The sequence below is a fragment of the Lynx rufus genome, unplaced genomic scaffold, assembly GCF_022079265.1.
Source record: "Lynx rufus isolate CCGP_SWC_20201006 ecotype Redwood Valley unplaced genomic scaffold, mLynRuf1.p SCAF_28, whole genome shotgun sequence".
Lineage (NCBI taxonomy): Eukaryota > Metazoa > Chordata > Mammalia > Carnivora > Felidae > Lynx > Lynx rufus.
Window position 1 is genome coordinate 8,517,962 of NW_025814843.1, and position 22,624 is coordinate 8,540,585.

At 50.4% G+C, this 22,624-nt stretch overlaps 1 protein-coding gene across 5 annotated transcripts in view; it reads left to right on the forward strand.

Moving 5' to 3' along the window:
* The window catches only part of GAS7 (growth arrest specific 7), a 217,170-nt gene that overhangs the window by 88,387 nt on the left and 106,159 nt on the right, over positions 1 to 22,624 (forward strand). For 2 of the 5 annotated variants that reach the window (XM_047090169.1, XM_047090171.1), the window contains exon 1: positions 9,465 to 9,565. The exons of the other annotated variants lie outside the window; for them this stretch is intronic. In XM_047090169.1, the coding sequence (XP_046946125.1) occupies positions 9,480 to 9,565 (86 nt within the window). In that variant the 5' untranslated portion in view covers positions 9,465 to 9,479. Of the gene's footprint in view, positions 1 to 9,464; positions 9,566 to 22,624 lie in introns of those variants that run through there. 5 annotated transcript variants of the gene reach the window in all.

Here is a 22,624-nt window from a genome sequence, read left to right on the forward strand (position 1 = left end):
AGGGGCAGAGAGAGAGGGAGACACAGAATCGGAGCTGTCAGCACAGAGCCCGATGCGGGGCTCGAACCCACGAACTGTGAGATCATGACCTGAGCCGAAGTCGGATGCTCAACCGACCGAGCCACCCAGGCGCCCCACCTGTCCTTTTTTCTGAACCTTGCCTGAACAAACTGTTGGGCCAGGCAGGTAACGGTGCTGAGAGAGCAGGTGGAGACATCGGAGCCTTTATCAGCTGCCCGTTAGAATCGCCTGGCAAGCTTGTAAGACGGCCGTCTCCCAGAGCTCTGTTGACTGGGTCTGGGGATTTCTGGGCATCAGGGTGATTTTTAAGGTCCCAGATGATTCCCAGGGGCAGCCAGGGTTGAAAGCCACCGCGTCAGAGAATGGCGGAGAAGGCGGCCCCAATTCCCTTCATCCTGTCAGAGACGACTTTAGTATACGGCCTTCTTGATTTTTCAGGACACGCCCGAAACCTTGAGGTGTTCATGGGAAATGGCCTCGTTTTTATACATCAGCTCCTGGTCTCTGACACGTACTCGGACGGGCTGGGCTGCACCACGTGGCTGAGTGTGTTTGTCTTCCCACAACCTGCCTCCCCTGCATAGGCCGGTTTTCTGTTCTGGTTCTTGGCCCCGGACTCTGAGCCCAGCTCTGTAAGAACGATGCTACTGAGCACGGACCCCTGGGCGATTCTGTTCTCTGGCCTGCTGCCCGGGGACACCCCACCGGTGGCCTCTGAGTAGGACCGCCTGACTGGGTGGCTCCCCAGAGTCCTGGCTGGGCCGGACCCGGGGGCTGTGAGGTGTTGGGTCGCGATGGGGGGAGGTGGGAATCCGGAACCTGGTCCCCGTTTTCGAGAAATGGCAAACCTCAGACATCTGTGTGTTCTGCCCCGACTTCCCAGATTATGACCTGCCCACGAGGGAGCCTCCGCCCCTCTCTCTCGAGCAGCCTCCTGATTTTGGAATCAGGCCAGATAAACGGCCTCTTCCCTGGTATTTTCTCTCTCTGAGGTCAGGCCAGAAGCCTGGCGAGCTGGGTGCAGCCCGTGGAGGCAGAAACTGGGGACGGAGAGGGGGCATGGCCAGCTGATCCCGGCTGGCGTCGGGTAGTGACCCTTGGGGAAGAAGGAACTGTAGGCTTCATGTCCTCGTACCTGACTTTTCCTAACAGACCTTGAGGCCTTAAGGCCCATTTGAAAATGAGCCTCTCAAAACACCTGACAGGTCTTGCAGCCACCAAAGGGATCGTCTCGGGTGCTACATGCGTTATGGGAATGGCTGGGCTTTGGGGAACCCCCGTGTTGCCGCGTTGCTTCACGATCCAGGTCTGCAGACCACAGCGGAAGCTTCTGACTCTGGTTTTGGTCCTTGTGTGTCCCTAGAGCTGTCTGCCCTGCGTTGTGCACGTGTCCCGACAAAGCACTTCACGCGCCAGCCTCTTTTGGGGTTGTGGGCAGAGCGGGGAGGGGAGGACTTTCTCCCCGCTGCTCCATTCTCTTTGGGGTGACTTATGGGCTGACACCTTTCGTTAGTGGCTGTCTGACTCTGACCCCTGCTTCCCCGATCAGACTCCTCTTTTTTTTTTTTTTTTAACATATATTTATTTTTGAGAGAGAGAGAGAGAGACAGAGCGCGAGTGGGGAAGGGGCAGAGAGAGAGGGAGACACAGAATCTGAAGCAGGCTCCAGGCTCTGAGCTGTCAGCACAGAACCTGATGTGGGGCTTGACTTGTGAACCATGAGATTATGACCTAGTTAAAGTCAGATACCCAACCGACTGAGCCCCCCCAGGCGCCCCCAGACTCCTTCTCTTCCACGTGTAATAAAATCTCTCTCGGCCTCCTTCCTAGAAAGACCCTGGGGATTGCATTTAGGGTACACCAGGACACTGCAGGCTATACTCTCCTCATCTCAAAGCCCTTAATTACATCTGCGAAGACCCGTTTTCCAAATGACATAATATCCACTCCTAGCTGTGGTTCTCGAGCCTGGCAGGACGCCTTTGGAGCCCACGCGGTTTCTAGGCCACCGGATCGGCCACGGCGGGCTTAGAAATGCCAGACCACGCCGTCGAGGCTCTCCTTGTGCCCCGGCCTCTGCCATGAGAATCCCAAGCATGGAAGCCAGACTCTCAGACCCCACGGGTCACAAAGCGGGCTCCCAGCGTGTGGAGGTTGAGTGAGAGGGCCGGGAAGCTCTGGTGTATTTGAAAATCCCATTATCCAAGCATCTTTGGACTTCTGTTGGCATTTACATGACTACCTGGGCTCTGGCAAAAGCTGTGTTTGAGAAGTGAAAAAAGGGACTGAGGATGAGCCCCTCCGGCCCCCCACTACAGCGGGGCTCTCTTTGGCGATATCTCTGGAGGGAGGTGACTCACTGGGGTCTGAGCGACAAAGAGACTGCTATGGCTCCAGGACAGAAAGCCCTTCCTCTGCCCCTGGCTCCCCGTCCAAAGTGGGAACCCAGGGCTGGGTGTCCTCAAAGAGTCATTTGGCCGAGCCTGGTGCTGCCTGCCATTCACAAGCCTATGAATGCCTGCACACACCTGGGGCACGCTGCCGACAGTTTGAACCTCAGTTTTACTCCCCTGTAAAATGGGTATAATTACAGAACCAACCTCACGGGGCAGAGTGAAGCTCGAACGTGTGTAAACGGATGAGAACAGTCAGGCCCGTGCTAAGCGTCACATAGGAGCTTCCTGCTGTGCTCGCGATGATCTGAAAATAGAGACGATTTCAGGTTACCCGCCTTCTGTGTTGGCGTGGATATTAAATGAGATAATGCACGTCAGTGCTTACAGCAGGGTCATTCTTCCCACTTTGGATTTGAGCTCCCTGTGGGCAAGGCCTTCTGTCTTCCAGATCGCGAAAGTTATGCAGCGCGTTGTAAATGCGCAGCAGCGAGCATTGGCTGGACGGACGATTGGACAAATCCGTGTGCTCTGTGGGTGACATTTCGATGAGGTGGTCCCCGGGCCTGAAGTATCTTAGACATGGTTATCAGGGCTTCATGAGGGCATTGTGTCCCTGCTTTGGGGCAGGGATGTGGCTTTGGCAGAGAATCTGGATGGTTGCAGTTGAGGAGTTAAATAATAAATAAAGACTTTGCTGTGTCAAGCAGAGAGGGCAGGATAGCAGGGGCTCGCCTGGGGTATAGGGCACAGGGACGCACGTGGGTGCACATATAATCATGCCAGGTGCTTCCAAGCCTCTGCTCCTCACTTTGATGGCGGGGGTGGGGGGGAGAGGGGGAGTCCTTTTGTCAGACCAAAGGAGGCCCTGCCTACCTGTCCCTGCAGGGAAATCCCGGTGAAACCACCAGAGTCACTCTCTGCCGCCCCTTCTGGATACCCCCTGGGAAACTCAGCCGGCAGACGGGACCTTGGGGTTAGGGGGAGGGTACCCTTCCTGGGGAACCATCCTCAGGGGAGCAGGGGACAGCCCTCTGCTGTCTGCAGGCCTCACCCCGAGAGTGCAGGACTGTCCTAGGGACCTGCAGGAGTCTGGGGCTCAAGAGGGCATTTGGTGTGGGGACTGAGGTCTGCAGGGTCGTTGGGAATTCTCACCAGCTACTGGTGGGTCAGTTCTTCCGGCAGAAGGAAGAGTATGGGGATGTGAGTGGTGCTGGCTTGCTAACTCAGCAATTTTATTTTATTTTATTTTATTTTATTTTATTTTTGATTTTATTTTAGATTTTATTTTATTTTATTTTATATTTTATTTATTTTTATTTTATTTTATATCTTATTTATTTTATTTTATTTTTATTTTATATTTTATTTTTATTTTATATTTTATTTATTTTATTTTTATTTTATCTTTTATTTTAGTATTTTATTTATTTTTATTTTATTTTATATCTTATTTTGTCTTATTTTTATTTTATATTTTATTTTATTTATTTTTATTTTATATTTTATTTTATTTATTTTATTTTTATTTACATTATATTTTATTTTATTTTTTTATTTTTATTTTATTTTATATTTTATTTTATTTATATTTTATATTTTTTTATTTTATTTTATTTTTATTTTATATTTTATTTTTATTTTATGTTTATTTTATTTATTTTTATTTTATTTATTTAATATTTTATTTCATTTTATTATTTTATTTTATTTATATTTTATATTTTATTTATTTTATTTTATTTTGTTTTATTTTTTTATTTTATTTTATTTATTTTATTTTATTTATTTTATTTTATTTTATTTTATTTTATTTTATTTTAGTATTCTTTTTTTTTGCAGGAGTATTCTCCTGAAAACAGTAGTATGTATCTATTTCAGGAGTAGAATTTAGCGATTCATCACTTAACCTATGACGCCCAGTGCTCATCCCAAGAAGTGCCCTCCTCCTTAATGCCCGTCCCCCATTTAGCCCATCCCCCCACCCAACACCCCAGTTCAGCAATTTCTGAGACCAAAAGGCAGCCCATCAGCAAAGCAGAATTAGCCGTGTTATTTGAAGTTAGTCACATAAAGAAGTTTATTAATTTTTTATTGACTTCTACCCAGCACACATTACTGTGTTTCAGGTGCGTTTGATATTTTTATACGTTACAAAACGTTGGCTGCATCGGATTTGCCACCACACGCCATTATTACAGTATTAGTGCCATACTTTACATCCCCGTGACTTATTTATTTTATAAATGGAGGTTCGTACCTCTTAATCTCTTCGCATAAAGGGATTCAGATCATCTGTATCCACTCTGTCTATGTGCCTTCCGGAAGCAAGATGCATGTTACGTGTTTTTAAAGTCTGTATTTTCTGTATATCAAATGAGAAGCATTTGAGGATGATACTGGAATAGTTACAGACTCTACATTAAAGTATTTAATAGAATGATAAAAACATTCCTCCTTAATTGTGGGTCACAGCTTCCCTGTGATCCCCAAAAACCCTATAGTTGACCTCTCTGTGGGAATAGACTTGAGTCAGCATCCCTGGGACCGGCTAAGGCCCAGTCAGCGTTAGGCTGTCCCAGGGTTTCTGAACCTCGGCACAATTGACATTTGGGGCAGATCATTCTTTGTTGTGGGTGAATGGTCTTTTGCGTGGTAGGCTGTTTAACAGGATCCCTTCCTTTCTCTTATTAGATGCCTGGAGCCCCCTGTGGTAAGCATAATCTTGACTGCCTCCACCCCCATGCACACACATCCAAGATGCCCACGTCTTAGTCCCTGCAACCTGTGAATATGTAGTTACATGGCGAGAGGGAATTGAGGTAGATCAGATGTCTGCATTATCCAAGCGGGGCCAATGTAATCTGAAATGTCCTTATAAGTGGAAGAGGAGGGGAGCAGAGGGAGAGAGAACCAGAGAGGCCTGGACAGACCATTGCTGGCTTTGAAGTTGGAGCAAGGGGGCCAGCCGCCAAGGAGTGCACGCCGCCTCTAGAAGCTGACAAAGACCAGAGGACAGATTCTTCCCTGGATGCTCCACAAGGAACAGAGCCAAAGGGACGCCTTGGTTTTAGCCCAGTGAGATCCATCTCTGAGCTCTAGATAATAAGTCTAGAACTCTCAGATAATCAGTTTGTGTGGTCTTGAGCCACAAAGTCTGTGGTTACTTGTTTCAGTGGCGGTAGGAAACTGGCACACCGCCCGCCTCTCCCACCCCCAGGGTGACAATGAAGAAGAGTGTCCGGAATCCCCCTGGTTCAGAAACGCTGGCTCTGTGGAGCGCCATATTGTTTCCCTAGAAGCAGTGAGAGGAGAGGGTTTCTCTGTTCTGCAATGAGAATGAGGTTGGCAGTGAGGACGCCCAGCAGGATTAGCTCTGGGGGAAACCAGTGGTATAAAAGGGAGTGGGTGCCATGGCCGCTCCCCCAACTCACCCCCCAACCCCCCCTGCCCCCCACCAGAGGCTCCTGGAGCTGTCACACTGTCATTAATGGCACAACGTTCATGTTGGTGCTTGTGCATATTTGGACAGAACTAGAAAAGAAGCTGAGCTGCAAACCATAAAAGAGAATATAAAAACTCCATAAAACATTGAAATGTCAGGCAAAGCAGCATTGCTAGCGGGGGCCTCGGCGAGGAGGGACGGCACGCTGGGCGCCTTTGGCTCTGTGTGTGGGAGTCGTGGGCGGGGAGGAGAGGCCGGGGAGCCCGGCCCACGCTAGGGGCCACCAAGCCCGGGCTCTGGGCCAGACACGCAGCCCCCTGGACCCAACCCTGATGCTATGATTCTGTTTATTTTGCTGAATATGACATTCATATGGTTCTGATTTCTTCTTTGTGATCCGTCATCTCTGTGTGGCTTTGGAGCCAGAAACCCAGAAAAAGCGGCTTTGAAGTTGTTGTTCTGGCCTAAGAAGGAAGTGGTGCCTTTCCAGGGTTCATCGGGACGACCACGAGGTCCCCTTTGATTTGCGAAGCGCTCCAGGAGCTGAGCGGGAAGGAGGCTGGCAAGGTCGGTTCTGGTCCTGGCCCGGGAGCTGGGCCGGGTGAGAAGGGAGGAGTGGATTTGCACGGCCACGGTAACAGCCACTCTTTCTCCCAGCGGGAAGAAACAGCAGGTGGTTCCATGTTACCTGCCGCTTCAGGTGGTCACATAGAGCTGTGGCCCCTTACGTCTTCCTTGCAGGTGCTTCCTTGCAGGTGTAATTTCAGAAAAGAAATTACAAAAAGGAAAAGTCCTGAAGCAAATAGGATGTGGAGAAAAGACATTGTCTGTTTCTACGGTGTTTTGATATTGAAGGGACGCGGGTCAGACCATTCCGGGTTGGGCTGGCCTCGCTGGACCTAACCGGCATATAGAGGCCGGGGTTCCCAAATTTCAGCATGCGTGAGAATCTTTCAGCAGGAGGGCTTGTTAAAATGGGCAACAGGACCCCTACCCCCTGGAGTTTCTGACTCAGGAGGGCTAGGATGAGACCCAAGGGTTTATACTTCTCGACAAATTCCCAGGTGATGCTGACGTGGCTGGTCCGAGGTTGAGAACCGTTGTTCTAGGACAAGAAGAGGGTCTTTGTACCGAAAATTGGAACTGATAACGAACGGTTCTTAGGATCCTACAGTTTGTGCATGGGGACCCCACGTTTGATCTGAAGACTGCTACAAAGAGACTGTCATCTTCTGGGACTTTTTTTTCCCCCAAGCTGAAAGCAGCAATATTTTTTTCAGTTGTTACGCAGTAAAATTGACTATTTTGGAGGTGTTGGGTATTTTGGGGGCTTGGACAACCCCGAACCTGCCTGAGATTCCTTCACACATTTTCTTTTTTTAAATTTTTTTTTTCAACGTTTTTTTTTTTTTATTTATTTTTGGGACAGAGAGAGACAGAGCATGAACGGGGGAGGGGCAGAGACAGAGGGAGACACAGAATCGGAAACAGGCTCCAGGCTCTGAGCCATCAGCCCAGAGCCTGACGCGGGGCTCGAACTCACGGACCGCGAGATCGTGACCTGGCTGAAGTCGGACGCTTAACCGACTGCGCCACCCAGGCGCCCCACCTTCACACATTTTCAAATCAGGCATGATCTCGGGGCGCCCGGGTGGCTCAGGCGGTTAAGCGTCCGACTTCAGCTCAGGTCACGATCTGGGTGGTTTGTGTGTTCGAGCCCCATGTTGGGCCCTGTGCTGATGGTTCAGAGCCTGGAGCCTGCTTCGGATTCTGTGTCTTCCTCTCTCTCTGCTCCTCTCCCTCCCCCGCTCGCGTGCTCTCTCTCTTTCTCTTTCAAAAATAAACAAACAATAAATAAATACATAAATAAGTAAAATTGTTTTTAAGGGGTATAGTTCTACATATATATGGGTTCATGTAACCACACTCTTACCCAAGATATAGAATAATTCATCCCCCCCAAGAACCTCCCTTGTGCTCTCCCTATGCTCTCATACCCCATCTCCCCCAACCCCTCATGAGCCATCCAGCCCTATAGCTCTTCTTTTTGAGCGTGTCATGTAAACAGGATCGTACGGTATGTAACCTTTTGAGACTGACTTCTTAACAGACACCTGTGACATCATCCAGGTCACTGCACGGATCAGTAGTTGGTTCCTTTGTATTGGGAGCAGCGACGCATCGTATGGATGTACCGTGGCGGTTCATCATTCCCTGTTGATGGCCTCTGGGTTTCTTCCAGTTCGGGGTTATGACGAATAAAGCTGCCATATGTACGTTCCTGTATAAGACTTGGTGCGGACATATGTTTCCCTTTCTCCTGGCCGCGTACCTGAGAGCGGGATGGCTGGCTCGTATGGTGGGTGCAGGTTTTAACTTTATAGGAAACTGCTACACGACTGTCCAGAGGGGCGGGGTGCCATTTTGCGTTCCCACATTGGTGTGTAGGAGTTCCAGCCGCTCTGTGTCCTTGCTGGCACTTGGGGTTGTCATTCTTTTTATTTGTAGTCTTTCTAGATCATTCATAATTAAATTAAATTAATTATTCTTAAAATTTTTACTAATGTTTATTTTAGAGAGAGAGAGCGTGAGCGGGGGAGGCGCAGAGGGAGAGAGAGGGAGACACGGAATCCGAAGCAGGCTCCAGGCTCCGAGCTGTCAGCACAGAGCGCGATGCGAGGTTCGAACTCACGAACCGCGGGATGATGACCTGAGCCGAAGTCGGACGCTTAACCGACTGAGCCACCCGGGCGCCCCGAGATCATGCCTGATTTGAAAACGTGTGAAGGAATCTCAGGCAGGCTCGGAGTCCAAGGCCCCCCCAGCCTCCTGGTGGCTTCTTGGATTCAGATCTTTTGCCTTGAAGGCTGTGCTGAGCAGTTGCTGGGAAGCCGGGGCTTCTGTATGTGATTGGAGCTCCAGCAACATCCAGGGCCCGTGCAGCCGAGCCAGGCTTGTGCCCCGGGACTAGGGAAACAAGACGGAAGTAGAAAGAAGAGATGACAGAGGAAAGGCGCACATCTTAGCATCACAGAGGCAGAAAGCACTGGGCTGCTTCTCCATACCCCTCTGCCCCCGGCGCCCTTATTTGTAGGCTGAGGCCCCGAGGGGATGAAGCACCCCACCGCGATGAGCTTGTGGCGGGCCGTGGCCGGCCTGGGGCAGGAGCCACTTTTGTTTCCAGAAGCGTCCTTGCTGATGGCACCGCGGCCACAAGTTGCTTCCCCTCGGTGCTTGAGGAGTAGAGCTTTTGCAGATCGGTATACCTGGTCAAGATCATCATACTCCCTGGGTGCCTTGGTCTCGGGTCTGCTCCAGGCAGGAGCCGGCTTTAGGAAGGAGCTTGTGCAGAGCGGGGGTCGTGGTCACTGCCGAAAGCAGAGCGGGTGACTTAATGGGAAGGTCCTTTCTCGGGAGGCCGTCCCACCCGCCCTCGAGGGGACAGGGCGCAGCTGCCCTGGAAGGCCGTGGACATGCTTTCCCGATTGCAGAATACTTCTCTTTCATTTTGAATATCATTTGTTTGGTTGCCACGGCAACGCCAAGTCTCTATTTTAATGCTAACCTGCGTGGCTGCAACTTTCTATATATAAATGCTGCTTTGCACAGTGAATTAGCTGATGCCACAGGAAGCAACGGATGTGGAGACGGTGGCAGAAAATGACCAGCGTGTCCGCTTTGCAAGAGGAAGGGCTGTGGGGCTGAGGTGAGTGGGAACCCCCGGGCAGGTGCTCGAAGCGCTCAGTGGAGCCCCGTGAGAGCCAGGTGGCCCGCCACACCTGGGGGAGAGAAGCCAGCGCTGGAGAGCCTCCGTGGGCAGGTGCTTGGTGCTGCTTTGGAGCGACCCGGGGTGGTTCTGCTGTTTGCGCACCTGACTGCCGTCCTCATGCCTTCCTAGAGTCCGGGTGGCTTGGGGACCCAAGGCTCTGGAAAGACCAAGCCACTTTGGGGCCGGGGTGGTATCTGAGGGTGAGCTCAGTGGAAAGCAAGTTTTTCCTGTTGCCTTCAACTCCCCTTGGCTCCCTGCCCTGGCTCTTTGCCGCCTCTGTTTTGCTTCTTCTTAATTCTTGAGTGTGGCCAGTCCTCGCCGGGGCGCAGTGGTTCCAGATGGCGCTGATAGAATCCTCAGCAGGGGCCCGGAAGGGGCTTCAGGAATCAGCGGGTTCAGCTCCCTCCAGCTCTAGATGAGGGGGAAGCCCAGAGAGGCGCTGTGAGCTGCCAGATGTCACACAGCCAGTCAGGCAGAGAGTGGGACGGCAGCCAGGTCCATGGGGATCTTCTGACTGGCGCACGTGTACCGTGTGGGGGCACATTCTGCCGTGGGGTCAGGGCGGCCGTTGGGTATACACAACGGAGCTACAGGGGGTGCAGAGAGGGTGGCGTAAATCGCGGGGGGTGGGGCATGTAACAAACACAGGATTACATAACGGCGCGTGAACCCACTCAGGCTTCTGGAAAGTCCGTGCAGGCGGCAGTCGAGGAAACTCAGATTCACGTGGATACAGCCGCAGGTCTGACGGTCGTGCCAGCCTCTCTCGAGTTCCCCACCCGGGCCCTGGGGATGTGCAATCTCTTCCCCAGCTCTGTTGTGGTTAAGTCACGGTCACGGCCGGCGTGAACCTGTCGGGGACCGTGTTCGGGCCCCGATGGGGGTGTGACGCATCTGGGCGCAGAGCCGTTTGGGAAAGAAAGGCATCCACACAGCTCCGTTACCCCCATGGCAGGGAGGTGGGCGGGGGGTGCTGCAGAGAGCAGAGGACTTCTCTGAAGATTGGGTTTCGTGGCAAAATGCAGCATCGTTATTAGAAAGTCTCATTCGGGCCCCCTCTTCTCTGACATCGCACGTTCGACACATATTTTAAGTGCACTGAATCCAGAGACTCGGTCCCTGTTCTCCAAAACAAAAGACTCGGAGGACTCTTAAGTTCTCGGGGGGAGCCCCGTGCAAGCATGGTGTTTTGGAAAGCTTGTTGTGCTGCCACATGCTGCGGGGTAGGTGAGAAAGTGTGAGGTCCGGGGACGGGGAGATCCTAGCTCTTCTCCCGGAGTCTGAGGTCAGGAGGAGAGCTCCCTGTGGCCAGATTGAGAAGGACACCGTGATTCCTGCAGTGACCGTCCCCATCACCGTGCATTCACCCCGGGGGGCCCCAGGACACATGTTTCCAGGCTCCAGAACCCTGCAGATTTGGGTTGCTCGCTCCTTCCGCGAGGACGGATCCAGCCTTCCTCCCCGCCGGGCATTGACCGTGTCCCAAGGGTGCCGGGTCCCCAGGACTCGGTCTTGCCGCACCAAGGGGAGTCTCTCTGCTCACGGGGGCAACTGTGTCGTCTTGCCTTTGGACTCGTGGATGAGCGTCTGTGCTCCGCAAGGTGGCTGTGCCCGGCTCACTTTCTCCTGGGTTCCCCAAATCTCTGATCTTCTATCAGATTGCTCAGTGCACGGCTGGTGGCACGTGCCTCACTCTGTAGGCTCTTTCTCTTCCCCACCCCCTCTCCTCCCCTTCCAGACCTTCTCATCAGCTGATGGGGTGCCACCTTCCCATAAACAGAGCAGGACAGACTTTCAGAGTCCCTCGTGCCCCAGAAATCTTGTCCTGTGCTTCCCTTCCAAGGAAGGTCGGACCCAGGCTGGGGGTGGGGGTGGGGGCATGTAGCTCTGGGGCGAGAGGAAGTTGGCCACGCGTTTGCAGCCCTTGGAAACCCCGGAAACTGACGGCCAGCTGCACCCAGCAGGGGGTGTTGGTGGTAACAGGTGGCAGCAGAGGGACGGTTAGCGGAGGGTGAAAGCGTTGATTCCTACTCTTAGTCTAGGAGGTGCTACTCAATTCTTTAAAGCCAGAGAACCCTCCCTTCAATCCGCCACTTACGCAGATACCCAGCAATTAACGCGAGGAGCTGCGCCCTGGTGGCCAGCGGGCACAATCAAGTTCAGGACTGTGGGAGGTTGTGTCGCTCTGTTTTGTTTTTGCCCACGGTTTCGTTTTCGAATCGTTGGGTTGGTTCGCCAAAGTCGACGAATCACCAGATTTCACACCGGAAGTTCAGATACCCGGCTACTCTTGCCAAAAATGAGTAGCTTCGGTGACACCAAGCCTCGGCAGCCCGGCGTGGTGTCAACACCCTGATGGCGAGGGGTGGATTTTCCAGTGTGCCGCGGTCCCCACCCCCGGCTCCGCTGCTCACCAGCACTGTGACCGATGATGAAACGGTTGCCATTGTTCATTTTTAAAAATGGAGGTAAAATCGGGATATAACATCATACAGGTTTCAGGTGCACGACATCATAAATCGATACCTGTGTGCACTACAGAGTGATCACCTCCCCCCAGCGTCTGGTTGACATTCATCACCACACACTGAGCCGTCCGCCCTTTTTGCCCACCCCAAACCCCCTTCCCCTCTGGTCAACATCAGTGGGTTTTCTGTATCTACGAGTTTGCTTTTATATTGTTTTGTTTGTTCTTTTCTCGTTTGTTTGTTTTTGGCTTTTTAGATTCCACGTATGACTGAAACGAGATGCTATTTGTCTTTTCTCTGTCTGACTCCTTCCACTTAGCGTAATACTCTCTAGGTCTGTTATTTCCGCTCTGAGCTTTATTACTTCTTTCCTTCTGCGAACGTGAGGCTTCATTTGTTCTTTGTCTAGTTCCTTCAGGTGCAAAATTAGATTGTTGGAGATTTTTCTTGCCTATCGAGGTAGGCCTGTATTGCTACGAATGTCCCTCTGGGAACTACTTTTGCCGCATCCCATGGATTTTTTTTTTTTTTTTTTTGTATCGTATTTCTGTTTTTGTCTTCAGGCATTAACTTGCTTTCTCCTCTGTGTGATGACAAACAGGTCATACAGGGGCATGTTGTTTCATTTCCTTGCATTTTTGTGCGTGTTTTTTCTGGTTTTCTCCTTCTAACGGATTTTTAGTTTCCTACCATTGTGGCAGAGCAGGAGGCTTGATAGGGTTTCAGTCTTCTGAAATTTATTGAGACTTATTTTGGAGCCTAACAGTTGATCTGTCCCGGAATACGTTCCATGTGCGTTCGAGAAGAATTGTGTGTTCTGCTGCCTTTGGGGGGAATGTTCTCCATATCTGAGGCTCAGGGTATGGTTGGAGTGCCTACACCTGTTACTGTCATTTTCCATCCTTTCAAGACCAAGAGAGGAGGAAAGGGGGGGATCCCTAGCCAAAGAGAAGGAGTTAAGGGGTTCACCCCACACCACTCCAGAGTGAGGGCAGGAGGAGTTTTTCCGTTTTTAGGATCTCAGCAAATCTTGATCCCTTTTTGTCCAGCCACCCGCAATTCACTGCTTCCATCTGTGGGTCCCCTCGGTGCACATTGGTGAATAAGCCCTAATGCCTTGGACTGTCTTAGCGATTAAGATGTTCACTGGGTTCTGTTCCTATGGGAGAAGTGGCGTGTGACCCTAGCAGACAAGGCCAGCGGATTGAGTGATGAGAGAGAGAGAGAGAGAGATCAGCTTGGGCGCTCAAGCGTTATCAGAGGTGGCCAGGCATTCATGGGCTGGGAGTCCTTGGGTGAAAATAACATACCCGTTCTGTAAAAGGTATGAGTAAGAGCCAACCACATGCATACATTTCACATCAGGCATCGATCGCTCAGACTGCTTTTCATAGATGATCGTATCTGGCCCCTGTCCGCTTTCCCTCCGGCTAAAAAATCTTTAATTACACTGTGGCCAATTTCAGCGACTGAGAGAGCATGTCTTTTCTGAATGTATTTATTTGGAGGACCCTAGGCCCTTGAGAGGCTGGTGTCAGAGACCCAGACAAGCCATTGATGACCCTTCCCATCCCCCCGACCCCAGCCTGTCTGGTTCATTTGTGATGTGGGGGCCCTAGACAGCATTTCAGTATCTAAGTCCTCTCCTGGTGTAGAATAGATAAATACATGGGCTCTGCCTTTACCTTTTTGTCTTCCTCTCTTTCCATACTCTTGAATTGGTGCCCAGATAATCTCAGGAAGGTAAGACACCAGCTTTCTAGGGGGGCGCGCTGTTAAATCCTCCTCAGAGACTCGGGGGGAGTCCTTTGATTCCACACGTATTCATTGGGTGTGTTTTCTGTGTCTGGGGACACACGGGAGTAGGACCTCATTCTTGTTCCAGGGAGTGAGGACCGCTCGGCATAAGCCATGCCAAGAAGGGCGGCCATGGAGGTAGGAATGGACCAGCTCACACGAGAGGGAAGGTGGGGCTGGGGTCAGGGGGCTGCATCCCCAGGGGATGGCAAGAAGTGAGGCAAAGCAAGGTGGGTCCCCATCCCGGAGCTTTGAACCCAGGCTGAGCTTCCAGGCTGATTCTGCTTCTTTATGCTGTTTGCCCTGGCCACGGTCAGGGCTCTTGTCCGTGGAGATGCTTATGTTGACGTTTTCCTTCCCTCCTCTGGCGCCTCTCTCTCCGGTAAGCAGAGGAACCCCTCCCCCCACCCCCTTGGGCAGTCAGCCACCACCTTCCACCACGTGAAGTTGAGAGTTAGGGTCGTGGCTGGTCACGGCCTCACTGTAACTTCCCTCTGGAGTATCTGCCCTTGGATAGAGGATTCTTGGATACTGCGGAGGAACCTGGGGGGAGCGAGGATCGCGCTGTTCTTGGACTCTGGGTTCTGTGTCTTGTTAGCTGTAAGACCTTGGGGAAGACCTCCGCTTACTCAGTTAGGAGGGGGAAAATAAGCACAGCTCTCTCCAGCGTTCTCGTGAGGGTCAAATAGGCACCAATATGTATAAGTTCCCGACCGCACTTCGGCATCTAAGAACAAGGGAAAGGTAAGGTCTTACAGGTGGTGGGATCGACTTTGGGGATGTGGAGTGGTGGGAAAAAGAAACCTGACCCTTGGCCCTTCCTGTCATCCAGTCTGTCCCGTGTTTTGGAGATTGAAGTTGGGGGGGGGTGGTGTTCTTATGGGGTGTCTTTGCTCATGGCAGCGGAGACACTCAGGCCACGTCAGGAAGGTTGCCGGGGACTTGTGTGGCTGGGTTGCAGACCCCGTCCAGGGCCGTGTTTGTTTCTTGGTCTGGTTGGCTGGGGTCGCCAGCTTTTCCCGCGGCTCTGGTGGACAAGCATGGCTTGGCTCCATGGGTTTTTCTGTCCCCTTCCTGGTGGTCCTCTAAACTCTAATCTCGTCCACTGAGCGTAGTAATTTCATCTCACACACTGTTCCTCGTGCTCTTTTGATGAGCTTGGTCTGTGTCAGGAATGGGAGAAGGTGTCATCGCACATCAGCCCAGGCTGTGGGGAGAACCCAGTCAGGGCCATGCGAGTGACTCAGCGCTGGGGACCTCAGCTGACGACTTTCTTCAAAGGTTGCTCGGTGATTTTTTTTTTTTTTTCAACGTTTTTTATTTATTTTTGGGACAGAGAGAGACGGAGCATGAACGGGGGAGGGGCAGGGAGAGAGGGAGACACAGAATCGGAAACAGGCTCCAGGCTCTGAGCCATCAGCCCAGAGCCTGATGCGGGGCTCGAACTCACGGACCGCGAGATCGTGACCTGGTTGAAGTCGGACGCTTAACCGACTGCGCCACCCAGGCGCCCCATGTTGCTCGGTGATTTAACGGGGATGGGAAGGTGTGGGGCAAAGCCAACATTTATGGAGTTGCTAACCGTTGTTTCGGTCGTCCGATCTTTACAAGAATTTTGTGAAGGAGATGGTGGTGTTTCCATTTTTACATGCAAAAAAGAAAAACATGAGGTTCAGAGAGGTGAAGTGTCTTGTCTGTGGTTACATGGCTGGAAAGCTATGGAGCACATACTGGGACTTCCTCTCTGCCTGGCTGACGGTTAGATGCTGGGTTTGGGGACAAGCCAGTGGATGCCTGTGGCTGGTTTCTGGGGGTTGTGTCTGCTTTTTATCCTCACCTACACACCAACACATCCATGCACACCTTCTTTTGGGAATCCCTGTTGCAGAGCGGGAGGTTGTGATTTCTAGAAGTTTCTGGAATGTTCCAGACCCCTTCATGGGAATGGAGCTTTGCATTTCAATGAGTGGAAAAATAGGCAGGAGAGGATTTGCCAAAGGGAAAATCAAGTGCTTTTATTCACTCCCCTCTACTCCCCTTGTGTGCACAGATGTTTCCTCCCTGTTCCCCCTCCCTTCACAGGGGGCTCACTGGTCACAAAGGGATGGGAAGTTATCGTGGTAGAGCAGACAGCTGGACTCTTTAGAGGTCGGCTTGCACAGAGCAGTGTTGGGGTCAGCCTGGGAGCCGACCTAGGTGGGGCTTTGGCTCTTGGTGTGCTGTCTGACTAGAATAGTCTTCTAACCACGCCAGCAACATCAGCATCAAGATTTAGGGCAGCCAGAGAGCAGGAAGGAGGGGCCTGTGCACTGGGCTGCGGGACACTTGGCATCCAATCCCCATCTGTCTCTGGGCTCAGTTTCCCAATCTGTAAAATGGTAGCATGGGACCAAATGATCAGTGGGGTCCCTTCCACCTCTGATTTTCATGTCAGCCTTGCATTGGTTCAGAAAGTTCTTTACTGTTTGTCTTAATTCATTTTCTCAAAATAACCCCACCCTCACATTTCTTTAGCATTTGAAAGGTAGTACAATGAATCCTAATCTGATAGTGTACATTTTAGGGATGGCAACTGAGAAGGGATATATCAAGGGGGCATTTTATTAACAAATACTATCTACCTACTTTAGATAAGGCTGTATTCGTACGTTAGTTCATAATGGAATAAAGATTTTTTTAAAAAATGGGTTAAAATCAGTTTGCTCATTATGAAAACTTGGAAAATACAGAAAAGCAGAAACAAAAAATATTCAGCATGCTTTTCATTCCTCTTTTTTTTTTTTGCTGTATATATTTGTCTACATAATTGGGATCATATGGTATATTTTAGAACTGTACATGCGATTTTGGGGGAAGGCAATGTTTTCCTGATTGTAAAAGTAAATTTATGGGCGCCTGGGTGGCTCAGTCGGTGAAGTGTCCGACTTCAGCTCAGGTCATGATCTCATGGTTTGTGAGTTCAAGTCCCGCGACGGGCTCTGCGCTGACATCCTGGAGCCTGGAGCCTGGTTTGGATTCTGTGTCTCCCTCTCTCTTGGCCCCTCCTCCACTCTCACTCTGTCTCTGTCTCTCTCTCTTGCAAAAATAAATGTTAAAAAATTTTAAAATGAAAAATAAATTAACATTTTAAACGTGATAAAAGAAATACGATGAAAACATCCAGAGAAACCCCACAACCCACAGATAACCTGGGGCCACATTTTCTGGGTGCTTCATTGGCAGAGGAAGGAGGGGGCTTGTGGGTCTTTCCTGATCTGGGCAGGAGAGAGGCTTGGTTCATTCAACGTGAGTTTTAAATATCTTCTAGCTCCTTGGCAGACAGAGTGGCCACTGTGATGCCTTACATGTGCTGCGTTGCTTGGGTGCTTGGGTGGAGGAGAGACAGAGACTCTGTTCAGTGATGCTTCCAGCCAATGCCTCCAAAGCTCCAGTACCCACCCCAGGGTCAGCGTGTGCTTGGGCAGAAAAGACCGCCTCGGTGAGCGGTGCTCCCCACACGGAGTGGGAGGCTTCATCTGTGCTGGCCTTGCAGGATGTCTCGGGAGAAATGCGGAGCCCGGTTCCAGGGTGGGCACAAAGCAGAGGAGGAGGGCCGAGGGAGACGCTGGGCACGAGCCGGAAAACCCGTTCGCCTGATTTCTGAATTGGGGGTCTGCACTGAGTAAGAGAGGCCTCACAGGTGCATCGATGCGGTGACTTCCCATCGTCATCGTCCTCATGTTGACTTGTCTCTCAGTGCCTGGAGGGTGTGGGGGGTGCATGCTTGGAGAACCTTTTCTGTCTCTTTCGTGTGAAATATTAATACGATCTGGCTGGACACGTGCATCTTGGAGCTCAGATGTTTGGAGCAAAAAAAACTCCTATTTAAAAAAAAATTAATGTTTATTTATTTTTGAGAGAAATAGAGACAGAGCATGGGCAGGGGAGGGGCAGAGAGAGAGGGAGATACAGAATCAGAAGCAGGCTCCAGGCTCCGAGCTGTCGGCACAGAGCCTGACGTGGAGTTCGAACTCACGAACTGTGAGATCATGACCTGAGCCAAAGTCAGATGCTTAACTGACTGAGCCACCCAGGTGCCCCCAAAAAACTCTTCTATTTGCAGCTCATTTTGTTTCATCATTCAACAAAAGTTTATTGAACTCCCATAGTGATGAACAAAACGACCACCACCACCCCCCGAAGCTTTGACTTGGGTGGGATATGCCTTCTAGCATTTTCTAGCACTTTCTAGCACTTTCACAGGGCTGACGCCAGGCCCTGGTCAGTCCCTGCCTTATGGAGCATGGGTTCCAGCGGGAAGTGCTCTTAGCAGGAGCAGAAGAAAAGTCTGAGGAGAAACGGATTTCCCAGGTAACCTTTCTCTTTGCTGCTTTGTGTGCATGACTTTTAAAATTATCAGGGCGCCTCGGTGGCTCAGTCAGTTGAGCATTGACTTTGGCTCAGGTCATGACCTCATGGTCCGTGAGTTCGAGCCCTGTGTCGGGCTCTGTGCTGACAGCTCAGAGCCTGGAGCCTGCTTCGGATTCTGCTCACACTCTGTCTCTGTCTCTCTCAAAAATAAATAAAACATTGAAAAGAAGTTTTAAATTATCTTTAGCTATTTGTGCATTTGATTATTGATTTTAGTCTATTTGGTCTTTTTTTTAAGTTTTTTTTAATGTTTATTTATTTTTGACAGAGAGAGACTGAGCATGAGCGGGGGAGGGTCAGAGAGAGAGGGAGACACAGAATCCGAAGCAGGTTCCATGCTCTGAGCTGTCAGCACAGAGCCTGACGCGGGGCTGGAACTCATGGACCGTGAGATCATGACCTGAGCCGAAGTCGGACGCTCAACCGACAGAGCCACCCAGGAGTCCCTGGTCTGGTCTTTTTTTAAGTGTTTGTTTATTGATTTTGAGAGAGAAAGTGTGTGTGCATGCAGGGGAAGGGCAGAGAGAGAGAGAGAGAGAGAGGGAGAGAGAGAATCCCAAGCAGGCTCCACCCTGTCAGCTCAGAGTTTGATGTGGGGCTTGAACCCACAAACTGTGAGATCATGACCTGAGCCAATGACAGACACTCAACCGGCTGAGCCACCCAGGCACCCCTGGTCTGGTCTTTTCTAACGAAATGCCTCTTACACTTAGTACATTGCCTTTTTTTTTTTTTTTTTTTTTTAACTTTGCCATTGGGGGATATTCTTTTCAGTGTAACCTGCACTTTATTGATTTAACTTTTTTTTTTTTTAATCTTTTTTTGCCCACAAGCACTCATGTGGCTTTAGGTGAGCAATTTTGGTATAATCCTTACCCTCCTCTTCTTGCTTGTGTCATCCTTTCTATTTTGGCTGGCTTTTTCCGTTTATGATTTTCTGTTCCTCTTTCAACGAGAGTTACGACCGCTTGCTTTCTAGCAGTTTCCCCGTGTTGTCTTCTGAATTGCCTTCTGAGATGTGCTCTTCCTCGAGCCCTTGGGTCGGTGCTTCCTCACGCTTTTCCCCACGTTCCCGTGCCCCTTTCTAGACTCAGACAAGGCCACATCTGTGCTGACTTTGCATACAACCACCAGACGCGGTACGTGTGACGTGTCGTTGGCCTTGACCCTGTGTGCACGCGGGGGAAGGTTGAATCCCTTCTGAGGTCCCCGTGCGTTCGGTGATAGGCGCATCTCGCAGCCCAGTTCTGGCTTTCAAACTGGGGGCCCCCCTGTGTCCTGCTGTTGGCTGCCTGCCTCCCTGAGGTTCCCAAGCAGCGGCGTGCGTGAGCGAGCATAGCTTCCCCGGTTCCAGACCTGTGTGCTGCTGCTCGGCGAATTCACTGGGCCTGGCCTGTGGGATCCACGCCTTCAGAATGGTTACCACCACCCCCGCCCCGAGCCCCCTGCTCACCTGCTTTCTGGAAGTCACTGCAGCTGGAATGGATGGTGGGGAGGGAAGAAAGGTTCTCGGGCAGCCTCAGTGCTCAGGTGGGGGCAGGTCCCACATCTCAAATTAGACACAGAGAGAGAGGAGGGTATAAAATACTAGTCTTTTCCCACAACCAGTCTCTGGGTTGTAAGACTGTCCCCATTCACTCCACTGGCCTAATGGTCCTCAAGGTTTCGGGGTTTTTTGTTTGTTTGTTTTTTGATTCTGATTGTCCACTATTTTTTTTTTAAGCTTATTTATTTTGAGAGAGAGAGAGAGCATGAGCAGGGGAGGGGCAGAGAGAGAGAGAGAGAGAGAGAGAACCCCAAGCAGGCTCCACACTGTCAGCACAGAGCCCGACGTGGGGCTCGAACTCACAAACCATGAGATCAGGACCTGAGCCAAAAGCAAGAGTTGGACGCTTAACCGACTGAGCCATCCAAGCGCCCCCGCCCTTTCCTTTTTTGAAGCTTATGCAAGTTTTATTTTTTTCCTTCCCATTCTTTCCCCCTCCTTGCCTCCTTCAATAGGGAAGTGACAGAGGTGCCCGCAGCACTGTCACGTGGCCCTTAACGGGATGTCCTCTCTGCCTTTCCCTTGACGGTCCTCCTGGGCCTCCCAGCGGTGACTTGGGCACACACTCGGGACCTCACTCCTGCCTTCGTGGGCCTGGGGTTAGCGGGGAACTTAAACTTGGCTTGCCAGGTTTCAAAAAAGAACTCCTATAAACCAACTCAAGGCTGTAAAAATGGTAATTTTACACGTGGCCTGAGACGGTGTTTCGCCAAGTGGGCTCATTGTACCCCCAAGGCTAGGCACAGGGATCGTAGACCTGTTGTGGTGGCAGTTCTCGAGTGCTGTTTATTTAAGCACGTCATGGGGGGGGGGGAATCCCATGTTTCGTGGATGTTATGGCTTAGGACCAGGTTAAAGTCAATCTCGTTATAACACAGGTTAAAAAAAAAACAACTCTGGGTAAATAATAGTACAGCTGATACATAGCGAAGGCAGATCTGGGGCAGGGGGACGTTGAGCTGGAGTTTGGGAGACATAGAGCAAAGCTATCTCTGGGGTCTCGATGGAGCCTGTTAAAGTGGGTGCCGTTTCTGATATGTCTGCTTGACCTTGGGAGTCTTTTATGGGATGGACACATGGAAAGCGTTAGAGGGACCTCGGACCCACCCACGTTGAGTGCAGGCACCTCATAAGAGCCATCCGTGGGCCGAGTGGGCCTGGGTCAGCCACTGCATACAGCCCTGTCCTCTGTCCTCACCTTCTTCTACAGTGGCATCTGTCTCAGTCTCTTGCCTCCTGTCCCTGTGTGTCCTCAGGCTCACCAGCTCCTTGCGTGCTCGGGACCAGATTTCCACACCCACCTCACTCCCATGCTCCTTTTTCTGGAATCGGCAGCGGGGGGACCATCCTCCCCATAGTCAGGGAGCGTTTTCTTCCGCGTCTCACGTGGACACAGCTACCTATTTCTTCTTCTGATCCCGTCCTTATTTGCTTTCTGTGACTCATTCCCAGAACTCCCTTCCATTCGTTTTCCATCATGGGGCCAGCCCCTGAGTGTGAGGCACCGGGCTGCATTGGAGGGAAGAAAGGACGAAGGCCGTCTTTGCCTTGGAGGGTCTCGGAGAGGGGACCGAGGCATGCTGCATGTGCTAATGGAGGGCTCTCGGGAGGAGGGATTGGGCCCAAGGAGTGTCAGGGGGCAGTCTTTCTTTGTTGGTAGTGTTATTTCATTTTACTTTATATTTTCTTTTCTATTTTCTTTTTTTATTTTTTTATATTTTATTTTATATTTTATTTTATATTTTATTTTATATTTATTTTTTATTTTATTTCATTTTATATTTTATTTTATTTCACTTTATATTTATTTTATTTTATATTTTATTTTTTATTTCATTTTATATTTTACTTCATTTTATATTTTATTTCGTTTTATATTTTATTATTTCACTTTATATTTTATTTTGTTTAATATTTTATTTTTTCATTTTATATTTTATTTTATATTTTATTTCATTTTATATTTTATTATTTCACTTTATATTTATTTTATTTTATATTTTTTATTTTATTTTATTTTTATTTTTGGGGGAGAGAGAGAGAGAGAGAAAGAAAAAGAGAGAGAAGCTCAAGCAGGCTCCACGCTCAATTTGGAGCCCGATGTGGGGCTCGATCATGGGATCATGACCTGAGTCAAAATCAGGAGTCAAGATATTCAACCGACTGAGCCACACAGGCCCCCCATGAAGGATCTAATAATTCTGCTGCATAAGTGAGACCACCTCAGGGCTCCACGATCTATTCTTTTCTTTATGAACTCTGAGTCCACCCGGAAGACTGCACCCCGTCTCTGGGCAGATAGCACAGCTCCGCGTGTCAAGGGCCAGACTCAGCCCAGTTGTGCCCTGATCAAGCTCTTGGAACTTGAGTGTGTAGGCAGTGAACTCTACCCATATCCCCAAAGTGGCTTCCACCACGGCCGGATGGGTCTCCCCGGGGACCGGTTCCGGCTTCTCTCGTCCCCTTCAGAACTGACTTTTACTTCCTCCCACATCCCCCACGTCTGCCCAGTTCCCAAGGCCGATTCTACTTCTCACTTAGCGTCCTTCTGTTCTGGTCAGGCCCTTCCTTTTCATCCCTGCTGTCAGGAAACTTCTGTGTCTTCTGAGAAGCCTTCTCTGACCGTCCCAGCCGAAAACGGTCCCTCCCTCCTCTGGATTCTGAAAGCTCTTATTGTCTGCCGGCTTCTCGTTTGGCACTTCTGATAGACTCCCTTGTGTAGTTATTTCTGTTTTTCAGTCGTGTATGTCTGTGCCGTATCTTCCACATTGCACA